The sequence below is a fragment of the Zonotrichia leucophrys genome, chromosome 13 (assembly GCF_028769735.1).
Source record: "Zonotrichia leucophrys gambelii isolate GWCS_2022_RI chromosome 13, RI_Zleu_2.0, whole genome shotgun sequence".
NCBI lineage: Eukaryota > Metazoa > Chordata > Aves > Passeriformes > Passerellidae > Zonotrichia > Zonotrichia leucophrys.
This window is the reverse complement of record NC_088183.1, coordinates 6,776,102-6,799,882: the sequence shown is the minus strand read 5'-3', so window position 1 is coordinate 6,799,882 and position 23,781 is coordinate 6,776,102. Positions and strand designations below refer to the sequence as shown.

The 23,781-nt window shown below is 39.8% G+C and overlaps 1 protein-coding gene across 4 annotated transcripts in view; it reads right to left on the bottom strand.

Annotated features, from left to right (window-relative positions):
• RNF130 (ring finger protein 130) overlaps positions 1-23,781 on the bottom strand; it is a 49,470-nt gene that overhangs the window by 22,908 nt on the left and 2,781 nt on the right. For all 4 annotated transcript variants that reach the window (XM_064725085.1, XM_064725082.1, XM_064725083.1 and 1 more), the window contains 2 exons: positions 15,990-16,184; positions 2,794-3,044 (listed from right to left, as the gene is read on the bottom strand). In XM_064725085.1, the coding sequence (XP_064581155.1) occupies positions 2,794-3,044; positions 15,990-16,184 (446 nt within the window). The remainder of the gene's footprint in view (positions 1-2,793; positions 3,045-15,989; positions 16,185-23,781) is intronic.

The following is a 23,781-nucleotide window of genomic DNA, read 5'->3' as shown; positions in this document are numbered from 1 at the left end:
GGATGGAAGGAGCCTTTTCTGACATCCAAGTGCTGATTCCTACTGAAATGCCCAGCTCATAAAGAACAGCTGTTGGTCACTGTTTTCCCACTGGGGTCCCAGAGATGGGCACTGATTGAAACAAAGATCCCATCATCTTCCTTCAGGGACATGAGACATCAGACTTGGTTTACAACTGACATAAAAAGCAGAAGCGATGTAATTTCTCTTTCCCCTCCAACCTGTACTAAGTACTCTGCCCTTGAAAGAGATGAGAATTCTCAGAATGCAGCTCTCAAAACCTCTCCTGCAGCCTGCAATGATGTGTGGAGGTTTGTGCCCACCTTCTATAAAATTGAAACCCAAATCCTTCACAGGGTGTGCCTCCTGTATCACACATTTCCCCACATGCAAACTGCAATGAAAGTTGCTGGTATTTGTGAAACACAGCGACCTCAGAAGTCTGTATCACAACTGACTGTACCACTTATTCTAGAATTACATAAGCACTTTTCTTCCTTGTGATTTTCACAGAACAGCAGCTCTTATTTTATATTTTTTAGAACAAGGATTTGAAAAAATCAGATATACAGTCCCAGCTACTGAAGTACATCCATGTAGGAAGCACAGCATCAGAAGCAGAGCTGGGATGGGAAATTATATGCTTGCTAAAGTCAAATCTCATCCTAACTTCAATATGCAAGAATTTGGTCAATTTAAGCCAATCTAAATTACATGCTCCAGAACAAGCATATTGGCCTGAGTACTGAATGACACAGAACACACTGGGCACACTGCTGGAGTAGATAACCATTGCATAACCAAAAACATGATTACTAAGAGAGGAACGAGGCTGAAATGGCATTTAACTTAAATGCTCAACTCCACCAGCTAAGTAAATGTGGGTAGTATCTATATTTCCTTCTACTGTATATGCACTGCAAGAAATTTTAAAGATTACTTTCCCATTGAAAGCATAATATTTCAGCAGAACTCTTCCAACATATTGAAGTTCTTTTACATAAATAGATTTGCTAAATAATAACTTCCATCTCTTCCGTTTGAGAGGTCAACCTCTTCCATTTTCTAATTTTAACAAATACTCTTTCATGCTAACACTGGAAATGCTCAGGATTTGCTATTTTGCTAAGTTGGGGCACAGGCACACAGCATATGTTTGCTTTTAAAGCCCACAACTGTCTGGATGGAAAAGGTCACTTGCACATGCAGAAGAGTTTCACACCTCCGGCGGAAGCGCGCAAGAACGACGAGGTGAAACACCAATATCTACTTGTGCTATCTACAAAACACAGCAAGTTTTTGATGGCTTTGATTTCAAAACCAGAAAAACTTGTGCCTTGACATAACTTAAAAACAAGATCATAGCCTAAACCAAGTTATTTCATCACTAACAGTACAGTCTTTGTGAAAGCTCTCAAAGCTCTTTAAAAATAAGCTGTAGCTGTCGCCACCTTCTTATTAAAGTTTAATAAGCTCAGCTTTTTAAACCACATAAAATTTTCATCAAGTTTCTCCTGACCTTTGTAAAAATCTAAAGAAAGAAAAAAGGTCATAAGAGCCCTTTCCCAATGGAGCAACTGTTTTGAAACGTGGACATTGGGAAGGAGCCTAAAGCCATGTAGGGGATAGAGAAGGCACAATTTAGTATTCCACAGACATTCATTAAGTTAGAGTTATATTTAAACTTCACCATCCCAAGGGACCACACTAAGTACTGGCTACAGTGTGGTCATTTAAGAATGACATCCTTAAGAAAATCTACAGGATGCCCACGGGACCTGCAGCATCAGACACTATTAATAGTAACTGAAAAGGAAATCCTGTGCCACAGCCGAGGTTTTGTAAGTTTGGATTTATTTTAGGTCTGACAGAACACAAAAAAAAACCTGGCCCACAGTCAGCTGCTGTGTATCAGCTGTAATTTGGGGGAAGGGGTAACAGTGACTAGAGGTCAGGAGGTTTCTAAGTTAGCCTTGACAGAGAGACAGGGCAAAGAGGGCACTGTGCATTTCCTGAGGTTTACTGACCCTGCTCAATAAAAGCCAAGGCACACTGTGGAAGGTCATTAAGTCCACACTAGTAAAACATTTACTTCTAAAGTTTATTTGTGTTTGAGTTGACAATTTAGTCTAGATCTCTGAGTATGGCCATATATAACACAGTACTTAAACAAATTAAGAAAAAAAATGTAAGAAAGGCATATTGGACAAAATTTTTGTTAAAATACATGACCAAGAGAATCAGGCACTCCTTACCAAGGGTGATCTTAAACAAAGCTGAAAGTTAACACAGATCACTAAGCAGCTCTACACCTTAGATTTTTTACCCTAAAATTCATAACAGATTATGGTGTGGGAATACTTTTGTACAATTTCTGAACTACGTTAACTATTACAGAACATATCCTTAAGAGCATGGGGAGAATTTGTAACATTTGCTCAGTGTTTCAACTACACGAGTTGATTCACAATTTAACTTTCCTCCTCATTCCCAACATACATCCAGTATGTATTACTCAGCCAACACAGAATCCCTCTGACTTTTGGCCTTAGACAAACCAAAACTTAAGTATTTTGCTTCAGTTTGATTCTTTCCTGTCACGTAATAGGATCTATACCAGTGCTGCTCAGGATGAAAACACTTTGCTGTATAAAAATCCTTTTCTGGCAACACGCTCTGCCTTGGAACAAAGAGATTCTGAACAGTAGTTTGATGGGCATTTCTTATTTGTTCTCTATTGATTATTGTATACTGAAATATTATCTCCATAACTTAAGAGAAGAGACCCCTTACCTGATTCCTGTCACGTGCACTTGTGTACCTGATCTTCTGGATGAAGTAAAATATTAACCATGCTGAAGAAATGATCATCAAAACAATGAATGATATTGACACAAAGACTAGAGAGCCCCGGCTGAAGTTCTTTGGAGGAACACGGGACCCCACTGCTATGGCCATCAGCACAGAGATGTTCTTTTCCAAGTAATTCAGGATCTCCTTAACCTTCGACTCTGTAATCATGACAGCAACAATGTCTCCAGTTCCTATAAAAAGGGGGAAAAGGTTAATTTCTATTTTAAATTAACATGGCATGCTGCTCACAAGATTTTCCAAATACAAAGCCATTTGAAAACTCAGGAGGTTTCAATCTAAGCCATCTGTGGCACATGAACATGCTACTGGGCACTCTACTCATGCCTTGTCCTTCAAACCCAGATTTTCAAATTAGGGCATTAACATTTGCCCCAAACTCTCTGCAGCTCCACACACAGTAACAGATCTCCACTGCTGGTACACAGTACTTCCCACATTGTAATTACTGTGTGCAGTCTGAACAAGCTTTCAAAAGTACATTTGTTCCAGATCTGAAGCTGTGAATACCTAAACAGGCAACTCAGAAAAACATTCAGGAATGAGGGAGAATGTTGCCTGAGTACCCTCAGCATAGGCAGTGCTGTGGATGTTGCTGGGGAGAGTTATGCAAGTTCCCTGTGTGGTTATGTGGCTGCAAAGTAGAAGAGAATTGAAAAAACTTGGCAGAAGTTTGGCTGCTGATTTTATCACCCATACAAAGACACGCTTGATAGGATCTCAAAGAGGCTGTCAGCTTCATCAGCTCCATTTGCAATGTGCAGCCCATCTGTTTTCATAGTGTCTTGCCTCTAGACTATTTCCTGTCCCAAAGGGAAAATTATTGGTACAAGGATAATAGGAAAACCATAAGCCTTGCTGAAAAAGAACAAAAATCACCTATAGAGCAGAGAGAGCACCTATGTTTTAAAGCAAAGACCTCATTAAAAAAAGAGGATCTTGAACACAGGGTAATTCTAAGTTAAAAGAAAGAAAAGTTTTAGAAAAACCAAAGCCAGAAAGAAAAAAAAAAAAAAACTTGTGAAGTTTCATTCTTATTCATCCAGACTTATTTGCTTCCAATACTAAAAACCCTTTCAAGACCTATTTTCAAAATGCTTGCAAAATCTGTTCATCTGCTTGTTCCATCTGCTTGCTCCAACTCACATTCCCTCAGAGAGGAACTGCATAAGGCAAACGACTTCAGCACCAAGATTCTGGATTTAGAGTGGATTTAAGTACAGAGAACCTAGTGTGACAGTAGAGAACATGAGGTCCTATTTTAACACAAGGCATTTGTTCAAAGACTTTTAATCACAACTTAATTTTTAAGAAGCTACTGTACGCACAAAATGATGTTCAAGAGCCAAAAGAGCAGCACCTTTGAAACCCTGGGCACAATAATTCAGGCTGACAGCTACATAATTTTCCAAAAGGGGGATTTATAATAGAGTTGTGCAAGAGCCTTAAATGTTCCCTTGTTACTCTTTGAATTTATCATGTTAAATAGTAACATTAAGAGTCACTATCATCAGTTTTCCCATTAAGTTGGTGATGTGGATTGTGCTGACAGAACTACTCAAAAGAATCAAAACTGATAATATCAGAAATTAAAATTTTCACAATAATTGAAAAAAACCCCAACATTCAACAGCCCTCAAATTGCTTTCCTCTAGAAATTTAAACTTTATTTAAAATTGAAATGACAAAGTCATTCAGGCCTTGTCCTGCTAACATGGGACTGAATAGGAAAAGAAAGTGTTTCCTTCTGAATATTTTTTAAACAGTGCCACAGTAATTCAAAAGCTTTGAATAGCAATGAAAACTCAACACAATGCATTTAATCTCTAGTATAGCACAGATTCACACAAGATCAACTTTAATCCAGCTCTCAAGAGACACTTCAGTACCAAGTTTGGTTTCGTGCAAAAGCAACCAAGATATTTAATAGCCAGCCAATCTTAGAGTAACAAAGTCCATCACTAGCTTTATTTTCATGGACATCTACCCAGATTCCTATTTGTCTGGTTGGGAAGATGGTTCCTGCCCAGACTTGCAGCACATTTTTACAGCACAAGAGATATCCTTCCTGCAAGATTCTGTATTTAGATGCAGCACATGCTCCTGCAACCCCAAATCCCTGCAGCTCAGACAGTGCAAGATCCATCAAGAGCAGATAATTTATATTGCTTGATATTTTCCCCAGACTTCACTTCTGTTCTTCATATCTAGTTCAGACAGGGAAGGAAAGCAGGGAAGGGTACAGGAAGACTGCATTCCCCAGAGCACATGTTCTGCTAAGCTTCCCCAGTAGGAATTTATTTGCACTGAGAAATTATGTTAGTATCAAAATATCAAGCTAAAGCACTCAGTGTAATATTGTAACATGATTTATAGTTATCTGCAAAGCAAAGATGACAAAGATCTTCTGATACTAGTCCAGCTGTATCTGAATCCAAAGCTGAAGGCTCTACCTATTCCCTGCTGCCCAGGGAATGTGACAAAGCTGACAATCTGTCACGCGTTTTCTATAAAGCCCAGCACAATGGGAACCTCTGGCATCACTGCAAAGTGATTTGCATTCCAAATGACTCAACTGGGAACAGCCAAAGTGCTACTGCTGCTTCTGACCCCACCAGAGCCAAGGAGAACTGCAGAAAAGAAAAATAAATTGTGTCTGTTTAACATACTGAAGCTCAGTGGAAACTGGGACTTGGTTCATCCGTATTTTTGTCAGGGGCATCACCCTAAATAATTTTAGCAAGAACTCCCTGTTTGAGAACAATTGGGGGCAGGAGGAGACAGTGACTCATTTATTTTAAGCACCTTGAAACCTTGTATTTCTGAAACTTTAGCAGAAAAAATCCTCAGGTGAAGACAGAAAGACTAAGAGTGTTTGTGAAACTCAGAATATGGTCTTACTCCATGATCTTATGAAAAGCAATATTCTCCTCAGCCAAGAACACAGTGTCCAGAGAAAAGAATCTGGATTGCCTACTAAAGCCAATGAACTACACATGGAACCACAGATGACAAGCTAGGACAGACGGTAGGCATAAGATAAATATTGATGTCTGTAAACATAAATCATTTAATTGCTATCATCCAAGCCCAGGCAGCTCTTTCTAGCTTGCAATTTTACCATGTGCATGTTTAATTAGGATAGTTATACAACTCTGTGTATGAAAAGGGATGAAGTTGTGACTAATCATTAAATCTGTGTAATGTTATATTGTGAGAGAAGTCACAAAAAATTAAAAGCTTAGAAGACAGTAAAAACAGGACAATGGGAAAACCAGCAACATCCAGGAGTTTCCTGTAGAGCTCACAAGGAAACTGCTTTGCTCTCTCACTGACCTATTCACATCCCCTAGCAATTCTAAAAGAGCATGCTCAGAAAGTCAATAAAAAGTCATCTCAAAGAAATGTTACAAGTGTCATCACAGGCAAATATTTGTGGTGCTTTTCTGGCGTTGGGATTTTTGGTAGGTTTTTTTATCGTCTTGTTGCTGTTAATTCTTGACTACCAAATGTTTATCTGAAGGTCAAAATATGGTTAACTATGTCCAGGATAGCAGGCTGAAGCTGAAGATAGGCATGGTTCAAAGAGCAGAGTTCAGACACCTTCAATCCTCCCAACATCCACTGGAGGTGCAGGGAATGGCAGCCTGGCAAAATGCAGCTGCCAATCAGGGCTGCAGTGATCTAGCTGTCTTCTGTACATGGGGAGGGCAAAACCTTAGATCCCACCTCGAGTGTTCAAAGTGTCAGACCACCTGTAAGAAGCACTGAACTACTGTGATTTGATGCAACAAGGTTTGCAGAGAACTGAGGATTAAGTCAGATACTCATAACAAAGGTCAGTGATTTGCTAATGGCTGATATTTTAAGCTAAAGTCCTTGCAGTAAGTCTCTGATAGTGGCTGCTGATGCTGCAGACACAGCATGAAGCACACAGACTGCACTAATCTCATGCTTGTGAAAGAATATTGTCCTCTCTTTAAATAGCAGAGAAAACTTAACTGCAACTGAGTCCTTTCATCATTTCTTTCTGAAAAACCTAAACATAGCACATTTACCTGAATAATTCTGCTGGTGAAAATTTCAGAGTACTTCCTTAGAAAACACAAATCTCCCATTCCCTGATAAAGGTAAAGATTGGTCCAGACAGTCACTTAAAAGATGGATTCACACAGTGAAATGCTACTGCCTTTCTGAGTGCAGCAATAGGATCATCATCATCATAATGTAATTGGAAATAGAACTGCCCATCCTCAAAAGCCAGACTTCCCTAGTCTTCTATTACTTCTCTATGCTTCTGTTAAAATCCTGTAGCTGTGTGCTAAGCATTTCTGAATGCAGTGTATCAGAAAGAAAATGACAGCAACACCTACTATTCAGTACCCAGGAAAGGGATCAGCCCTATTACTGTGAGCGACAGATTTCTTGGAATAACATCAACTAACAGTGAAACCATTCCAACAGAATTTGGGATCCCAGAAAATGACAAAGAAAGCAGGAAAACACTAATGAAAGCTATGGCTGTATATGAAATTTTGAGACCAATTGTGAGGTCTGTGAAGACACCAGAAGACATCTGAGCTCCATGAGAGCAGAGGTGGAAGCAAGGATCACCTCTACAAGGGAAGGAATTCAGCCACAGAGGATAAAATCCACGGAACCAGTGAGATAAAGGGTAAGGGAAAGGCATCTGACTTGTATGCAAAGCTGTGCTGCTAGAAAAAGCAGGCTTGGGGAGAACTGTTTTAAAATAAAAATTCCATGGCACAACAGTGGGGAAACCCACACATTTATCAGGTACCTTAACATTTTTGTCTGATGCAAAAGAAAGAAATGTGTTGTGAAGAATAATTCTTGCATTCTGAACAGGTTTATGGGAAAGCAGACACCAAGAGGACGAGCCTTGGCATATCTTCAGAGCCATTAAAACCGGTCTAGCTGCACATATTTTTATTTTGATCTAATCAGAAAGTAAACAAGAGCACATCCAAGCTGTCAACACATGAGCAATCTCAAGAGTAGAATATGTTATTTGAGATGTCCCAAATCAAATACTTCTGAAAACAGAAAAAGACCATAATATTTGACAGTTATTGCATTCTGAACAAGACAAGGATTTAATGCCAAGAATATACATTGATTTTAAAATGAGACTAGTACCATTTAAAAACATTTGTCTTCCTGTTGCCTTAATAATATTGAAAATGTTGAATTATTACCTGTATGTAAACAGTTAGTTTAGGATGCCTATTTTATGTAGTTTCAGACACCAGAACAGGTTTTACCAAATTACCATGAGAAAAATCATGAAGGGCAGCAGCATTTGAAACTATTACCCAAAAGTCAGGCTTTCACCAGGTGCCTCAGTTAAACAGAACCAGTGGAACAACCTTCTCTCCCAAAACACTGAGCAGGTATTTTCAGAAATCACAAGTCTCTTTGCTGCACAAACCTATGCAAAACAACCTAAATAAAAAAGCTTCTAAAATTAAGACTTGAATTCTCAACTCAAGAGGGGAAAGAAGTAGGTATTTCAAGTTCAGTGAGGAAAAGGCTTCTATGAAATACTGTCAATGTGAATCTGAAGAACACTCAAAACTCTTCTCTGTAGCAAGAAGAATTTCAACAGATTTCACTCTGTCAGGTAGAGAGGGTCCTGCTCTGAGCCCTCTAAACATGATTACACACATTTCAGTGTTTGCAACATGCCAGGCACTGCAATACTGCAGACAAGATGGATCATCACAAAGCTCTGCTCCTTTAAGAAGAGCAGGCATTGATTGAGGCTTATGATTAGAAAACCAGAAACAGCAAGAGCAGCTTTTCAAAGATGGGTGTGACACAATTAAATTCAAAACAAATATTAAAGCTTAATCAGATTCTTGCTGTGCTAGTCTGTAGCACATTAAGTTCATAAGTGATAAATAATAAACTTATAAGCCCATCCTTCTTCATTTAACAAGAAACAATGCCTCAGTATAATGTCCTTGCTGTATTTTGATCAGCTTTATAATCTACTCTGACCAAGAGTTCCTAAAAGGAGAACCAAGTAGCAAAATCAATTGAGAAAACGGTTGGGCTGTATTCAGATGACAACTGCTGACACATTATTTTATAACCCAATTGCTCTGTTCTGACACTCAGGGAAACGTTTCTTAAGGAGGAATTTGCATGCAATCAAAACAGGCAGTCACAGCCACATCCTGATTCATTCACAAGTCCAAATCCTGCTGATACACGTGAGCTGGGCAGCCACACCCCTGATTTCCTCAGCCTTGTCAAGGCCAAGCTGTCTCTGTCCTACACCCAACCCACTCCAGAAAACCAACACTCACAGCCTCTCAAGGATCCAACACTACATCAGAATGTACAAAAGCTGTTGGGCTTTGGCTTCTCTGCAGATCATTTCCTCCTCACCCAAGGAGCTCCTCAACCTTCCATCCCAAGTCATATGACACGAAGCACTGCTAGAAAAATTAGGATCCTCTATAAAGCAACAAGATGCACCCACCTCTTTATTGTTAGAGTCCCTCAAGTCCCAGAATCTCTGCCCAGTCTTCAAACACGCTGCTTCAATGCTTCTGATGGGCAGCAGGAGGACAGACCCATGGCTGGGCCAAGAAGGGGAGAGACTTTATCAACTCCTGGAATTTGAATTGCAGCAGAGTTCCCTTAGAATAGCAGGGACATTGGGTTTGGGGACCTGGGGCTTCTTGTGCTCCCCTCCTTTGAATCACCGTGATAATTCCACATATATCACATATTCCCTTTCTGTAGAGGGACTTTTATCTCCTGGGAATTACTTTAATATATATATTTTTTGTGCATGTGATCTTTTGGGTTCTTTACACTAGGAAAAACCAAGCCTAGGCATGGGAAAAGCAGACAGATGTTGCAGAGACTTTACAGACATTTCACATTTTCTTAGCAATGCTTCTTTGCATCTGCTTGCACTACAGTTTTATCTTTTTTAAAGGAAATGGACATTCCACCTAAATAATGCTGGAAGAATAAAAAAAGCTTGGCACAAGAAATGTATCACTTGATCATCCCCTTTACACAATCTGTGCACAGATTTTTTTTTCTTTTACTCACATTTTTACATGGCATTTAACCATGTTTATGGCAAGTAAACTGATTTACAGTCTCTTTCAAGACATTAATACTTGTATTGTTAAGGTATTAGTATGCCAGCAAAGGAGACCCAATTTTATATTCAAACCTTGAACAAATGCAAATGAATAAAAAGCTGAAGGATCACTTTAAGTTTTGACTAGGGAAATGGGGTAATCCTAACACATTACACACCACTGGAAAAAATGTGTCACAGTTTAACACATTTCTGAAATATCTATGTCTGCCTATCTTCAGAAGATATTTTTGCTGATTTGAAAACATCTTTTCTTCACTTTCTATACTTCTAAACAATGTCCAAAATCTCTTACAGTGTTACATTCTTGACTCCTCAATAGTATTAATGCAGTGTAGACCTCGCTGACCCATTCATCAATGTAAGACACACTTGGATTTTGGTCATTGTCTCTTGCATTCCATAGTGTGACCAGTGCTAGCAGGTGGCTTACATTTTGCCACTTCTGGATAGCAGTTTGTATTCCCACTAATGGATGGTGCAGCTAAAAAACCCAGGGATTTCTGAAAAAGGGCAATTTGTCATGCTCATGTATTTTCTTCTATAGATTTCTGTACACATCTCTCAATCTGGACACGGATAGTCACTCAAAAAAAATTCAGCAAAGCACCAGAGAGAAATGGCAAGATAGCCTTACCCAAGGACACTACAAAACACTTTGAGAGATTTATAAATAGCATATTCATAGATTAATATCATAAATTTGGTTCTACTGAGTCCACAGATATGGGGAATTACTCTGCTGCTGCAGCTCAGACTTTGGATAAGAAGAAGAATGTAATTACTTACAGTCACTAACAGTCCCGTGGGCCTTTTCACAGTCACAGAACTAATTACCCTTTCAGCTGGCTGAGTTAAAATGAGCCTGACTGCTGTTATTTCAGTTGTGGATGAGGCATGTATGACACAGAAACACTGGTAGGCAGTTCTGCAAGGCACCAAGGCTAGGATGGCTCTGGAAAGGGGTTCCCCTGGATTGCCTTCAAGAGACAAGGGCTTCCTTATGGTCCACAATCAGCACACCAAACATTCCTCTCCACATCTCCAAGTGTCAGACACCTCCATCTACTGTGTGACAGATTTGCCTGATTGATACACCTCCAAGGAATCTAGTGGGAAATGGGATCAACAACAAAGCTGTTGACACTCATCCTCCATATTTTCAATTAGCAAACATAAACAAAAAATGATCAAATATATGTAAACAATGCTTAAACTATTAATGACTTTGCCTTTTACAAAGGCTTCAGCATTAATGACTCAGCTCTTTCTTCTTCACTAATAGTCTAAGATAAATTGCTAATAATACAATTTAATAACAATATTGTAATATAAAATAAAATTAGTTTGGACCTGTGGATTACAAGTAGGTCTCAGTAATCCAGGGCAAGTTTTGCAGTGGATTTGGTGTAGAGCTAAAACATTCATCAGCACACATTTGTGCAAGATAATCTGCAGTGCACCCCACCAGAGCTTTCATGCATCACTTCAGCTGAGAGTTACATAAAGAGACAATTGTGAGAAAAAGGCAAGCAGCAGAGTTAAGAGATGAGGTGCTCAGGGATCAGTGCCACAACAGAGGACAGTGGCACCTCGACTGCCAGCTCTATTGTACCCACCAGGAATGAGGGCAAGAACGGGGAACAGCCATTAGGTGGCAACAACTTCAAATTGCTTCCTGTCCCTCCTGCCTCTGACCCACTGACCTAAAACAACCCACAGAACACACAGGCAGATTTAGCACAGTTCAAAGCAAGCACAGCCCTTCCTTCCCACACCAGTGTGCTTTTCAAGCAAACAGAGGGCCATGGGAAATCCTTCCCTTGGAAGGGAGCTGTGTCTGGGAGCCCATGTTGGGCAGCTCTTGCAGTGCCATGGCAGGGGAATGTCACCTGTGCTCACCATGGAACAGAAACACCTTCCTCCAGAAAATTAGTGAGGTGTTTCTTCAGAAGAGCAATGAGGACTGATCTTGATGATCTGTCTGCATCTTGGTTCAAAAGACCTTAAAAGATTTACCTGTATCAGGTAAAGCCATTTATAAACTGGAAATTTCTTAGGTGCTCACAAAACATGATTACTGAAATCCAGAAACTTCTTTTTGACACTGTCTTTTATGTGTTTTTTTCTGTCTATATTTTTTCCATAAATTCTTAGTAGGAAATTTGAACTTTAAAGGCTTGTTTGGCATATATTCTTCTCTATAAATCAAAATAAAAGTCTAGATTTTAAGACAGAAATTCAGTATCATAAAATTATAGAATGGCTTGGAAGGGACCTTAAAAATTACCCAGTTCCAACCTTCCCATGTTTAACTATTTTGTACTTAACAGGGTTGTCTCCACCACACACATACAAACAACAAAAAAAAGAATTAAAACGTTATTTAACCTGGATTTTCTTCCTTTTCCCATAACTGCTTATAAAGGAGACAGCTACCACATATTTTCTTCACCACACAGGCTCTTTTTTACATTAGACAGCATCAGTTTTGCTTTAACAGAAGCAGCAAGCAAAACCACTCATAAAACTGCCTTCCTGCCAGTGACATCATGGTCTAACATAACCTATGCTGGGAAGGCTGTCCTTAGCTGATAAGACATCTACAGGATTGTGCAAAATAAGTATACACTGACATATACCAGGATATGCACAAAGGAAAGAAAATAATCTTGCAAATAGCATCAACAGAAGTGCAGGTATTTATAAAAAAAAGCTGAGCAATTCCTGAAGGTCATTACCTACTTTAAAACTCAAAGGTGAAAATGGAGGGGCACAGACTTGGTGGACTATGACACAAGAGAAAGCAAATTCTGCTGTTAGAGCAGAAAGTGTTCATTTGACACAGTGATGACAGACTGATTCCAGAGTGACAGCTGTTATCCAGCCACCAGAAGGAATTGCCATTCTGCTAAGTAACATTTTCAGTATGAACAAATTTCCATAAGAATAAAATTTTCAAATGTGTATTCAAGCATAAAATAGCTTGGATAAAATATTAATCCTACAGGTGAAAAGTGCTTCCAAAGCTCTTTTCACAGGGAATCACCTCTCTGCAGGTGGGCAACATACAAAAATCTGTGTAATGTGTTATTTATTTTTACCACAGACACTGTCTAAGAGGGTGATTGGAATTCATGGAAATATCCAAGCAGGAAAGCTTGCAGCTCATAGTGTGCATTATAAGCAGTTGCTGCTTTCCTCTCTGCTTCACCAGGAACACAGAATATTTCTAAAGCTTAATATAGAGCAGTACAAAGATTATGTTACATATATAAAATATAAAAAACCACAAGGTCTACTTTCTCCTTCATCTATGGAAAGAAAATATAGAATCATCAACTTGGTCATCAACACAGCTGCCAAACTGCTTTGTGAAGACTGTATTTTTAAAGAAAAGAGGAATACTGCACAGCAATAGACATCCTATGGAGCTAACACCAGCTTGGTGGCTCACCTCCATCCTCACCTGCTATCTGCTCCAACACATGAACTCAATCAGTGAAGAACAGCTCTCAAATACACAGGGTCAGCTCCTCCCAACCTTTAGGGACAGAAAATTCTAAAGAGAAGTGATGTAGTGCACTGGAATATCTAATTAGCTGATCACACAGAATCAATTAGGTTGGAAGAGACCTCTGAGATGACTGTTCACCACCTAAAAAGCACACAAGCAGTCTATGGTTGAAAAGGCAGAAAAAGGAAGACCAGGGAATGGCTTGAATGTGTGCAAATCTGCTTTACACAGTGCTAGAAAAGACTCATCCTGTAAGCACAGGTTCAGGAATCTGTCTCCCCCCTGGAATAACTCTCAAGAGGGGGAATGCTGGATTCCAAACCCTCCCTGTGCTGAGGCTAACACCAAAGGTCTAGGCTACATCTCAACTACACATTACAGTTCCTCCATCAGCCCACCAGGAAGTTAGTTATCTGCAGGAAGCTCTGCAAAGTGATTGCTGAGGAAATCCCTCACATGTCCATAACAATCAAAACAAAGGCTGTGGAGCAACATTTCTCTTCATTCCAGGTGCTACTTCAGTTCTAAAAAATGACTTTTAGCCTGTCACGTGGTTTGAACACTTCAAGTTCAACACTAATTTTGAGATAGAGCCTTCAGCCCAAACCAGGGCAGATCCCAGAGTATACTGAGCACATGCACCTAAACCCCAATATTTCAAATACACAAAGCTAAAATATGCATCATCTCCAGTAACTGCATTTTTTTAAAGCTTGCCATAAGTAAGAGTAAATATTTGGAACTCAACATGCTGAAGAGTTGTTTTTTTCCCAAATATTAACTACCCAAACAGCTGCCTGGCTACCTTACAAGACACTCTTTTACCTGCTGCAGTTCTCAGATGGTATTTCAACCAACCAGAACTACTGGGCCTATTGATAAAGTTTCAAAGGCAACACACTGATCTTCTGAGCTGAAACAGGGAGTGAACAAGGATTTCCTAATAAAAGACAGACCCCATCTTACTGCTGTAAAGCAACTGCCAAATCTACACAGCATTATGAGAAAGAGGGTATTAAAGTTATAATCAAACTCATGATATGATTTAACATGTAATAGAGCCAACAATGCTAAAGCTGCCTTTTTCCTCACACACTGATGTATTCCAGATCACAGGAAAACTACAATCATTGCTAAATAGAGCATTATTTTAGAGGTAGTTTAAAGAGTCCAGAGTAGAAGGTTTAAGAGGACGCTATAACTGTAGAGAGAAATGGGGGATATTAAAAAAAACAAAACCCCAGAAAACAAAACAAACAAACAAACAAACAAAAAGACAAAAAAAAAAAACCAACCCAAAAAAACCCCACCAACTCCAGAAAGGTGGCAAAAAATGTTTCATTAGAATATGGGACTTCTCACCTGCAGATTGCTTATAAAAATGTCTAAGCAAGGTACCTGAGATAAAAATCAACTATCAACAGGCTTTGAATTGCTACATGGAGGTCAAAATCCTCCTGCAAAATTCCTGTGATACAGAGTTGGGAAGGTCAAACATCTTTAACATTTTCCTTGTTAAAAAAAGAAAGAAAGAACCATAGCATTTCTTTAGTCAAGGAATTCAGTTCTAGTTGTGTGACAATATGCAGAGCAATAATTAAGAAATTCCAGTTTCCAAGCAACCCCCTATGCTAAAAGAGACTGAAAATATCCTAAAAAAAAAAACAGCCAGCAATACCACCACCAAATATAGAGAAATGTCTTTTCTGATTAAGATAAATAGTTCCAAAAAGAGGAAATCTTCTGGAAAATGAAAAAGGTAGCTATCAGAATTGCAAAAATAATTTTAACCAAGGAATATGTTTACACATGAAGCTTCCAGCAACAAAAGTGAGTCACAAGGAACAGTAAAATTCTACACATAGGCATCTGTAAAGCAAGAGAACTCTCCAGAAAAACAGACTTCCAGCATTATTCTGGACAATTTACAGAGGCAAATCCAAATCATTGTTTTGTTGACTCCTGTATGGCACTCAGACTTCCATTGTAGAAAGAGAATCCTCTGTAAACTGTCATCAAAAAAGCATGCAAGCTCAGATCCCAAAACACAGCTGTTAACATTTGAAGGTCCCCATCAGAGCAGTGGGTTGAAGACATGCTGCTAAGGATTCTTCAGGCTCAGATTTGCAAAATTCTAGCTCTCCCATTATATCTGTATGTTAGCTTCACTTCTGCAGAAAGGTTTGAAAGATTGCTCCTCAGCTCTTACAGGCATTTCCTCACTCCAACACACCCACATCCTCACTGCAGAGAAAAGTGTTCCTCATTGGATAAATGAATGCTAAAGGAAAATAACTTTGCAGAATTATTGGCTTATTTCACTCTATTGCATATATGCAAATATCATTAGAGAATGGCTACTTCCAATACCAACTCTCCAATGCCAAGAGCTCTTTAGCAATAGTTTATATGGCAAAAGTATTACAGTGAAGGAGATTACATTTTATTTACCTTGATGAGTCATTGTGACAGGTTCTTCACTGGATACATTGTTGTAAATGACCACAGCTGTGGCATTATGTGAAGCTGCTCGCAGTATTTTCTCTTTAAATGTACAATTTCCTCTCTGTAGCAAAGCAATCCACTGCTTGGTGTTTGGGGGGACCTGGAAACGTGTTCGAGGGTCACAGCCCAGACGATCTGCAACTGAAATGGGAAACAAATTTACACAGGCATAACAAAGAAAAAAAGGAAAATCCTAATTCCAAGTTGCTGAAGTACTTAAATGTTATGCACTAGGAAGCCACTATTCTCTTGTGAAGAAAGTCTAAAGATAACCATATTCTTATGAAAATAAGATTTTAAAAAAAGAAGTCTCACGCATTGAAAGCTGTGACTATGTGCCCAAGAATTAGGCTCACTAACACAAGCTATTTTTAACTCCAGTGCAGCTAGAATAATGAATTCACATTCAAATCAATACCTGCCTAGAGGCTGAAAAACATTAGAATATGGTTCATCTGCTATAGGCATTTACAAAACAGCTGTTTATCAGTCATTCTGGGGAGTACAAGTCTTTTTTTTCTTCCTAATGCAGCCACAAAGATCACTGCAGTGGGAAGTACAACTAAACAAAGCAGGTTGTGAAAACAAGATTTCAGAGTTATCTGCCATGTGCAGGCTACTGTAAGAAAGGACAACATTAAAAGCTGATCTTGTAAAACCCCAGCAGCCAACATCAGCTTTTTACATATGCACATTTTGTCTACAAGGAAATGTATTCAAATTCATAGAGAAACAAATGGGTTTGCAAACACAATGCACTTGTCAGCTAAACAGGTATAGATGGTATAAAGGAAGAGTAACAGAAATGGCAAATGCCAGATGTCTGAATTCAACAGTGTGCAAAGCTCTTTTGTCCCTCTGATGGTGTAACATATCCTGCAACAACCCAAAGCCACAGAGCTGTGTACAAAAGACACAAAACCCAAGGCAGAAGGAACTTCCCAGCAGCTGAAACCAATGAAAGACAGATCTGTCTGCACAACTGCAAACACAGTTTAGTCTGATACACTGGTCATATCATTAAAGGATTTTCATTTAGAGCCAACAATAGTTTATAATGCAAATATATTTATCCTTTTGAATGCCAAGAATATAATAATCTTTGGCTACTAAAAATAGTTGGGATAAACAGTGATTTTTTCCAAGACAAAAACCCAATCTATTTGCATAATAGCTTAGAAAACATTACAGTTCTGCAATGAAGGAGCAAATCAAATGAAGGTCTCCCATAATTTTTTTCCTTTTTAAGAAGTGAGTTCAGCACAACTATGAGATTTCAGCAAAATAATCTACCACCAAAAAATATCCAGTTTAATATATTAGCTGGAAACAAAAGGTCTTTTTAAACACTCTCAGTTTAACATAGCTGAGGTTAAAATCTGTAACAAAGGAGATTCAAAGAGCTAAAGATGTTTTCTGAAACAAAGAAAATCTTCTGCCTGCCTGAAGAAAGCTAGTGCAGATGAATCTATACTGTGCAGACACACAGGAAGTCATTGCATCTCTTAATTTGGACAAGAAGTGCCTCTCCCTGTTCCCCTGGAAGGAGGGTGGGGAGCCAGATACCAGCACATCCTTTTCCCAATTGTTTTTCAGATCTGTATTAGACATCTCAGACATGGAGGGATATTTGCTGTATTTTTGTTTCATCCAGGCATCAGGGAAAATCTGAAATACAGATGCCTAAAGCCAAGTTTTATAGAGTATTTTCTTCCATTACCCTGCCATCATTACTCAAATCCTTGTGGAAACTGCTAGCTAGCACTGATCCACACGTGTTTTGCAGCACTGGTGATGGCATCACAAACACCAACAACCACACAAGAGCATGTTCATGCCCACTGCACTTTTGCAGCTTGTCTCTGTAATCTTAAACTTGAGAACAGTTATGTATTTTTGAAAGGAATTACAGTGCTTTTTGAAAACAAAGAATCACAACACAGCACGTGTGCCACCAACCTTTTTGCCCTCTGTTAAGACAAAAGCTGCTTAATGCACGATTCCCCCTTGCTCTGAACATTTCCACTCATAAACATGGAAGGGGGAAAGCACCAGCAGACTGGGATAAGAAGTTCTTCAAGCCTTGAAAGTGAAAAATCCCACCCTTCTCCCATGAAATCACATTCAAGAATCTCAGGTATGATACATCTGTTGGAAAATACCATTTTCTAAATGGCTACAATTCCACAGAATCCCCTCAAACAGCCAAAAATAACTCTGAAAGTAGACACTATGGCAAACATAAATTTACCTAAAATATATGGGAATATTAAAAACACCAATCCCACAATTATGTACTGTTTCCTTCAGTACAATCATGATCAAAACTAAAATATGAAGTGAAAACAAAAATGGTCACAGTTGGGTTATTACAGTGAAAAAACCATAAAAGCAACAAAGAGCACCTTGAATGAGGAAGAAGCATTCTCCAAATTCATACAGGCACCTTGAAATTTGTATGCTTGAAAATTTTTAGCTTAAAAAGCAACAGAGAAAGCAGTGAGAGATAACAGAAACTGCATTGGTGGGAAAAGCAGTACAAAATTTTCTACCACAGTAGAGATCAAAGTCTCTCTCAGCTGTGGACAGAGCTATGAAATGTTACTGGATAAAGGAAAAGAATTAGGAAACAAGATATTAAGAGATTAAAGCTTTCCAGATATAGACCAACAAACAGCACTCAAATGCTTACAGCATGTTATTCCTGACGAGGTGTCTTCAGTATATCCTGATGAAAATTTAACAGCTGACAACATTAGCTCAGTACTATTTAAGTAATGCAAAAACATTGAGGAAAATCTGGTTGGTTTAGATAAATCTGAACTGTCTGCAAGTCACTTGAGATTTAATAAAAAGTCACAACCCACTTTTCTCTGCATTAGCATTCTATTACACCACACAAATGTTAAGTAATCACTTTTAACTAAATAAAGTTCAGAAACAATAGTGAAAAATGTGGGGTGTTCTGCTTGTCTTTCAATAGACTGAAGATACTCCAAAAAGCGTGGAAGTCTTAAAATCTCAGTCACCCTTCTAGAAGAGTGAGATGGTTACAAGGAAATGTCCTTTGATCAGTTCAGGTGTCAGGGACATCAGTGGGCACTGAAGGGGACACACATGAACAGGGTCACGCAGAATCACCTCTGCCACTCCCCACTACCCTGCCCTCGATGATCTGCTATCCAAAGTTCAGCTGGAATCAACAACACATGGGCTGCAAGCATTCCCTGGATGATCACAGAATTGTTTGGGTTGGAAAAGACCTTTAGATCATTGAGTCCAAGCAGTAATCTGGCACTGTGTTCACCACTAAACCACGTTCCTGAGTACCACAGCTACAAGACTTTTAAATCCCTCCAGGTATGGTGACTCCACCACTGCCCTGGGCAGTCTGGTTCAGCACTTGACAATTCTTTTAGTGATGAAATTTTTCCCAATATTGAATCTAACTCCCTCCAGGCACAGCTTGAGGCAGTTTCCTCTCACTGTGCTACCTGGGAGAAGAGGCTGAACACCACCTGGCTCCACCCTCCTGTCAGGGAGCTTTAGACAGCAAGATCCTCTCTGAACCTCCTTTTCTGCATCTCCCTCAGCTTCTCCTCATCAGACCTGTGCTTCAGCCCCTTCCCCAGCTCCTCTGTCCTTCTCTGGACATGTTCCACTATCTCAGTGTTTTTTCATTTCATTTTTCATTCTTGTCAGTGCAAGAATGAAAAGCAACTTCACATTAAATTATTCTAAAATAAATCACTTACACAGAGAAAGATACAATCAGAAGCCACTCATGGAAGTTCAGAGGATATAAGCATACAGAAAGCCATTTAAGTAAGTTTCCCTGTAGGTGTGCTACTGTTCTGGCTTGTTTGAAATATAAACTATTTACCCTGCCTGTCTCTGTGTTTATCTATGCATCATGTGTTGGCAAAACCCCAATTTTCTGGTTTAGAAGGTTTAGAAGTGGCAGCCTGCTGGGTTAAAGAGCTATGTACAATGTTGTTGTAAATATCTCCCTTCCTAACATAAGTCCCAACACCTCAGAAGAGCCTCTTTACAGAAGAATCAGCTGTGATTTACCTACCTACCTACCTACCATTAGGCTCATGTTTGTTTTTGCTTTAGGAGAGCTTCAGTTTCCTTTTGCAAAATACACAGGGCTGCTCAATTTGTAGAACTGTTTTTCTTTGAGCATTTTTTATAATTCAAGACCTCTTTCTGCTGAAGGACTAAGGTTTGTGAAAGCATTTTAGGGATTAATGGAAAAAAATAGTTAATGATGCATTAGATCCAACCAAGGTTCCTCAACTACTGAGGAAGCAGTGGCAAGCTCACAGTACCTTCCTTTTCCAATTGCTTTACCATGTTTTAGCCTTCTCCCTATAGGAAGGGGAGCCATTTTGTGGAGCAAAAATGAAACAAAAAGGGCAGCTGCCAGCAGCTTTGTCACAAGTGCACACCTGTCTGAATGCAGACTGTCCCCTAGTTCTGACCAGTGCCTGGGTTTGCTCTTTCTCATGCTGTGTGTTCCTGCTGCTCTTGCACTGCTTTGAACACAACTGTGACACCCCCACTTCAGCCAAGGTTGCTGCACTGGCTGTTATCAGACTTTGTCCCCTTTTCACAGAAATATCCCACTCTCTGTGCATTAACCATTTGATTCCATACAGGGCTTTTTTTTCTTTCTTTTTTTTTTCCCCTCTAAAGGTCAGATATCTTGCTATTGATTTCATCTTAGCTAATACTGTACTCTGTAAATCCAGCACCAGTTGCCAGAGCTGGTCTGTCTCAGCTACACATACAGAAATCATTTTAAAGTCTGACCTTCAATCACTGTAATACAATAGCTGGAGAGACACCACCAGTATTTTGAGGGACAGCAGATCAAGAGGTTTGTTGGTACAGAAACCACAGAGGAACACAGGAAGGGCAGTGCCATGCAGGCTGCACCCCAAAGCATTCCCTCCTTACAGCTCTGCTGCCCAGGTAAGCGCTGTGTACAACACCTGACTGGTAAAACAAGACAGCTTTGTGCAACACATTAATTATAATCCTGTGATAAAATTTCCAGAAAAGGAATTCACCTGGGGAATTCACAGAGGCAACTCAGCAGTGCTGGTGGATTATTTCAAGGAATGGTACTAGTTATTTTCTACCCCATTAGGGCTTAATACATGCAATGGACATATTTTCTTTCCATTACTACTGGTGGTATTATCAATACAGCCCTTATTCATGCCAGTCATAATTTCTACTTTATAAGGTGGTGCCATTGAATCAATGAGTTATGTACAGAAACATTTTCCTCTCAACAGCTCTTTCAGGTAATTGCTTTGACTAAAGCTGGCTTTAGCATGAAAAGAAACTCTTTGAACAAGAGGTAATCTGGTTTCAGGAGGAAGTTAAACAAAAGAAAATCACTGAAGCTTAGAAGAGTCCCATAATAGTTCAGATTTAATCTTGTTAGCTCAGTAAGTATTCTACAATTATGGCTATATACTCCAATATATAACCTCCACTTTTGCTATCAATTAATGACTGCTAATTAAGCTGAATACAAAGATCAATCATGAAGGAGGCACAAGATCCTTCTTCCCCTACTCTACTGATATATTTGCTTGCTGCGTTTTCATAAGCCATACTGGTTTGGATTCTGGGCCAGCATTTCTGTCTGAATGCTGCCTAAAGCTCCACAGTTACCAGGAAACTGGCATTTCAAACCTTCTGCAGCTAAAACTTGTTCACACAACATGTTTATGAAGTGCCAGATGCTACAGAATGCTGTAGTTACAGCACTGTGCACAAGATATACCTCCTTCCTAACACTGAGCCAATATTGTTTCTTCCACACTTTCACCTTTTCCTAACATATGTTTTTCCTCACATTCTCAGTCTCCTTGCCAAGCCCCGACCCTTAAATCCCTTTGGGAGAGCTCTCCTTTCTGTGAGCCCTTTCTCTAAAGCAGCTTTTGTACAACCACCACCTCCCTACAGGCCCTTTAGGCTCCATCCCTTTCCACCCCTCCTCACCCACTCATTCCTGACCTACTGGCTCAGTGAATTTAACATTTCAAGTCTGATTCTGCTGCAATTTCCCTTCCTATCAGCTCCATTGCCAGTCTTGGTCATCCTGCCTGCTTCCCAAGCCAACCAAGGTGCACAAAACATTCCCTCCCAGCAAGTCCTGCAAGGGGACTCTTCAGAGCACACAAAATTGAATTTCCAGTCCTTACACTGGAATCCAAAAGCAATAACCCAGATTCAACAGCCACAAAGAGTCCTGCTCCCCATGGAGAAGGTTTTTGAGGGAATTAAGCCACAAAGCACTGCAGTTTCTCCCAAGAACCATTAAGGTGAGTATTCAGTGGCTTCTAGCTTGGCTTGCCATGGCAAGGGGAATATCCATGACACTTAAAGGTCTGCACCACAACTGGGGTCAGGCACCCAGTACCAGAGAAGAGTAAAAGCACAGGTCACTGGAGTGGCACAGGGCTGAACACTTGCAGGGTGCATGTACAGACATCCAGGAGCAGCCAGGCAGCTGCTGGGAGAGGACTGGGCTGAAAAGACCTGGAAGTGTTCAAGGCCAGGATGAACAAGGCTTTGACCAACCTGGTTGAGGAAGGTGTCCCTTCTCAAGGCAAGGGCCTTGGAACTAGACAGTCTTGAATGTCCTTTCCAACCCAAACCACTCTACGATTCTCTGAAAATGTCTGGTTGCACAAAGTCACAAATAACAGAGTAAGAGACTGAGAAGTATTCTGGAACATCACTAAAGGAATACTATAAACCTGAACTAAACTATAGAAAATCTGCATCAAGCTGTGAAGACTCATTTCACTTTTATCCTTCCATGCACAACAAGAGGAGCTTTTTTTTTTGGAATCTGCAAGCATTCGTGTGCAGCAGTGGTTTAAAATGCTCTTCTAATAAGAAATTAAGTCATGACAAGAGATTAACAAGTTAGAGGAGGTAAGAAAAGCAACTCAAAGCAGAAGAACGGAAGAGAGATTAATAAAGAAACTATGCTGCTATCATGCATTTAATGTGCTTGGAAAAAAAAACCCCACACAGCTGCTGAATGTACAGGCAGCAGCCAACTGTGACCAAGAGCTCGCTGGAGCTGCACTTTCACAAGTGACATTCACAGGCGGTCACGCCAGTTACTGCCACCCCGCTCCCAGGGGAGCACTGCCTTTGAAAGCCCCTATCAATTTCATACTAGCCCTATAAAAAGAACACAGAAAGGGTTTTAATACATGTATTAACATGACAAGGTTGAATTCCATTAGAGAAATCCTGCTAAAGAAACAGGAGAAGTGATTGACTATCATGCTGCACAGAGATTTAAAGGATGGGTGACCACATGGAGCTGGCATCTTCAAAAAGCAGCACATAAAATATTAGGCATTCAAGGATAGAAGTCAAAACCACCACAAAACGTTTAAGATTACAAATTTTGTGTGGTCAGCAGCAGATCATTGGCCCTGAATCTTGAATTAGTAAACTCATTTCTTTCCCTGCAGGCAATGAGTAAGGGATGTGATAAGATGCCCCATTCCTGAAGTGTTCAAGGCCAGGCTGAACAGGGCTTTGGGCAGCCTGGTCCGGTGAAAAGCAGCTCTGCCCACAGCAGGGGAGGTGGAACTTTATCATCTTCAAAGTCCCTTCCAAACCAAACCATTCTGTGATTCTGTGATTCTTCACAGAGCATGCAAAAATGTGGAATTAAGGACACTTCAGC